Here is a 3,822-nt window from a genome sequence, read left to right as displayed (position 1 = left end):
TGTTATTTCTACACACATGAGGATAAGATCAGCCGGAGAATCTGCAACCGCATCACACTGAACGTGACAGCGACGAGGAGTACCGGGCAGACACGCGACTCCCCCCCCTCGCTGTCACTGGAATGGTACGTCCCGGGAGATGAGAGTTACTTCGTATGAATGAGTTTCCTCCCACGTGACCGAGTGTGACCCGGCAAGGTGAGCGCTGAGAGGTGGGGGTCTGATCACCGTGTACAGAGTATGCAATATATACTTATCAATGAGAATAATCACATGCATATACCATACAGTGTATAAGTATCAATGGGGATGATCATATCTCATGTACATTGTCAGACATTTCCGTGCTGAGTTGTCCGCTGCTATACATTGTGCGGCATCCTGTGAATAATATATACCAGACATGTTATATAATCCGTGTACATTACTATATGCCAGAAGTTCATTACAATGTACAGACCCTCTTCCCAAATCTATCACTGTTACCCCCTCCCTGTACCCTCTTATCTCTCCCTGTACACTCTTATCTCTCCCTGTACCCTCTCTTCTCCCTGTACCTTCTCCTCTCCTTGTACCCTCTCTTCTCCCTGTACCCTCTTATCTCTCCCTGTACCTTCTCCTCTCCCTGTACCTTCTCCTCTCACTGTACCCTCTTATCTCTCCCTGTACCCTCTTATCTCTCCCTGTACCTTCTCCTCTCCCTGTACCTTCTCCTCTCCCTGTACCTTCTCCTCTCACTTCCCTGTACCCTCTTATCTCTCCCTGTACCTTCTCCTCTCACTGTACCCTCTTATCTCTCCCTGTACCCTCTTATCTCTCTCTGTACCCTTTCCTCTCACTGTACCCTCTTATCTCTCCCTGTACCCTCTTATCTCTCCCTGTACCCTCTTATCTCTCCCTGTACCTTCTCCTCTCCCTGTACCTTCTCCTCTCACTGTACCCTCTCCTCTCCATTCTCTGTGCCATCTAACCTCTTTCTCTGCCCTCTATCTAACCCCCCCCATTAGCTCTCTCTTCCTTTTCCCTCTCTACCCTCTTATCCCCCACCCCTATTGCCACTCTTTCCCCTTCCCTCCTGCTATCCTCTCTTCCTTTCCTCTATCTACCCCCTTACCCCCCTTATTTACCCCTTTAACTCTTCCCCCCTCCACTGGGTTAATCGATAATTTTGGGCTCATGTTGTCATGTCTCTGCTGCAGGCCTTACAGTCAGTATCATGGCGTCCCCACTCATCCGCCTCAGCCACATCACCCTGCAGGTCTCCAGCGCCCAGAAGACCATCACCGATCTGGTGACCAAATACCGATTCCTCCCGTTTGCTGCTCGTGGATTGGACGGGACCTCGCCGTGTCAGGTGGCTGTAAGAAACGGGGGAGCGGTGTTCATGGTGAATGAAAACAATCGGGAGACCCCGAAAGGTTCCTCTTTGCTCTACGATTGGCCAGTTCCCCTCCCATCAGCTGACACAGCCTGCAACATCAGCTATGAGGTGGAGGACGTCCCGGGTCTGTGCCGCCGACTGGCCGGTGAAGGTTGCCGCCTGTTAGTACCTCCGACGGTGCTCCATGATGATGGCGGCTCAGTTTCGTACTGTGTGGTGAAGTCTGCCGTTGGAAACGTGAACCACACATTGATTGACCGCACTCGATACGGAGCGCCCTTCCTTCCCGGGTTCCAGATGCTCCACAAGAGTGATCCTGACCCCGCAGGGGATGTGACCTCCGTAGACCACGTCACATATGCCTGCCCACAAGGAACCACTCCGCGTGTCATGGACTGGTATAGACGTTGCTTTGGGTTCCAGCATTTCCCTCTGTCCAGCAGGGAAGACCCCGAACGGGGCTTTGAGATTTGTGGCCCTCAGATAGGTCTGCGTTTGACTTCCGTGGAGTGCCCCGGGCATAACGAAGTGGGTAAGATAGTAATGGCTGAATCTTTACCGCAGCAAGGAACCAACCAGATCGACCAGTTCCTGCAGCACCACCGAGAAGGTGGAATTCAGCACGCCGGCCTCGCCACTCCCGATATCTTCAAAGCCGCCTCTGCATTGGCGCAGCGCGGAGTCCTGTTTGCCGGGCACCCCCCTTCGTACTATACCGACCCCCAGAAACATGCGGAGATCCTCTGCGCAGGGTTAACCCCTCAACACCTGTCACAGTTTGGGATCTTGCTGGACTCTTCCACGGGGAACGCGGAATTGGCGGAGGAGGACAGAAGGATCTTGTTACAGGTTTTCGCCGAGCCGCTCTTCAGCAAAGATTCCTTCTACCTGGAGCTCATCGAACGCAGGGGAGCGCGGGGATTCGGGGAAGGAAACATCCGCGCTCTATGGCGGTCTATGCAGCATATGATTGAAGATCGGACCCAGAAACAGCAGGAGGGGGCCGCGTCCCACTGACCACCCGTCACCATTACTGAGATGGTTTAAGCCCCTCCCATTGTTACTTGAATATCAGTGAAGCAGCTTTTATTTCCTCAACGATATTTTATTTATAATGAGATTTAATGTAACTTTGTAATAAAAACTTCAGACTGAAGAAACCTCATTATTCTACAAATTGTTAATTCACTAAATCAATAGTCCATCCTGGGTCTGTACACCCGCTGTGCCCATTATGAGGGGCCCCCACCATCCCTGTGCCGAGTTCCCGGGTCTGTACACCCGCTGTGCCCATTATGAGGGGCCCCCACCATCCCTGTGCCGAGTTCCCGGGTCTGTACACCCGCTGTGCCCATTATGAGGGGCCCCCACCATCCCTGTGCTGAGTTCCCGGGTCTGTACACCCGCTGTGCTCATTATAAGGGGCCCCCACCATCCCTGTGCTGAGTTCCCGGGTCTGTACCCCCGCTGTGCCCATTATGAGGGGCCCCCACCATCCCTGTGCTGAGTTCCCGGGTCTGTACACCCGCTGTGCCCATTATGAGGGGCTCCCACCATCCCTGTGCTGAGTTCCCGGGTCTGTACACCCGCTGTGCCCATTATGAGGGGCTCCCACCATCCCTGTGCTGAGTTCCCGGGTCTGTACACCCGCTGTGCCCATTATGAGGGGCTCCCACCATCCCTGTGCTGAGTTCCCGGGTCTGTACACCCGCTGTGCCCATTATGAGGGGCTCCCACCATCCCTGTGCTGAGTTCCCGGGTCTGTACACCCGCTGTGCCCATTATGAGGGGCTCCCACCATCCCTGTGCTGAGTTCCCGGGTCTGTACACCCGCTGTGCCCATTATGAGGGGCTCCCACCATCCCTGTGCTGAGTTCCCGGGTCTGTACACCCGCTGTGCCCATTATGAGGGGCTCCCACCATCCCTGTGCTGAGTTCCCGGGTCTGTACACCCGCTGTGCCCATTATGAGGGGCTCCCACCATCCCTGTGCTGAGTTCCCGGGTCTGTACACCCGCTGTGCCCATTATGAGGGGCTCCCACCATCCCTGTGCTGAGTTCCCGGGTCTGTACACCCGCTGTGCCCATTATGAGGGGCTCCCACCATCCCTGTGCTGAGTTCCCGGGTCTGTACACCCGCTGTGCACATTATGAGGGGCCCCCACCATCCCTGTGCTGAGTTCCCCGGTCTGTACACCCGGTTTGCGCCCATTATGAGGGGCTCCCACCATCCCTGTGCTGAGTTCCCGGGTCTGTACACCCGCTGTGCACATTATGAGGGGCCCCCACCATCCCTGTGCTGAGTTCCCGGGTCTGTACACCCGCTGTGCCCATTATGAGGGGCTCCCACCATCCCTGTGCTGAGTTCCCGGGTCTGTACACCCGCTGTGCCCATTATGAGGGGCTCCCACCATCCCTGTGCTGAGTTCCCGGGTCTGTACA

General features: G+C 55.3%; 1 protein-coding gene across 1 annotated transcript; it reads left to right on the top strand.

Moving 5' to 3' along the window:
* Nucleotides 1-96: 96 nt before the first annotated feature.
* Nucleotides 97-2,413, top strand: HPDL (4-hydroxyphenylpyruvate dioxygenase like). The gene is made up of 2 exons (XM_018573725.1): nt 97-200; nt 1,203-2,413. The coding sequence occupies exon 2, from the start codon at nt 1,217-1,219 to the stop codon at nt 2,396-2,398; it is 1,182 nt and encodes a 393-aa protein (XP_018429227.1). The 5' UTR covers nt 97-200; nt 1,203-1,216; the 3' UTR covers nt 2,399-2,413.
* Nucleotides 2,414-3,822: the final 1,409 nt, after the last annotated feature.

The sequence above is a fragment of the Nanorana parkeri genome, unplaced genomic scaffold (genome assembly GCF_000935625.1).
Source record: "Nanorana parkeri isolate BGI_ZX_2015 unplaced genomic scaffold, ASM93562v1 scaffold2508, whole genome shotgun sequence".
NCBI classification, from domain to species: Eukaryota; Metazoa; Chordata; class Amphibia; order Anura; family Dicroglossidae; genus Nanorana; species Nanorana parkeri.
This window is presented reverse-complemented; position numbering and strand designations above follow the sequence as displayed.

Bases quoted from the DNA above. Each gene is read 5' to 3' on its own strand.
- HPDL (XM_018573725.1), top strand. From the start codon at position 1,217: ATGGCGTCCCCACTCATCCGCCTCAGCCACATCACCCTGCAGGTCTCC.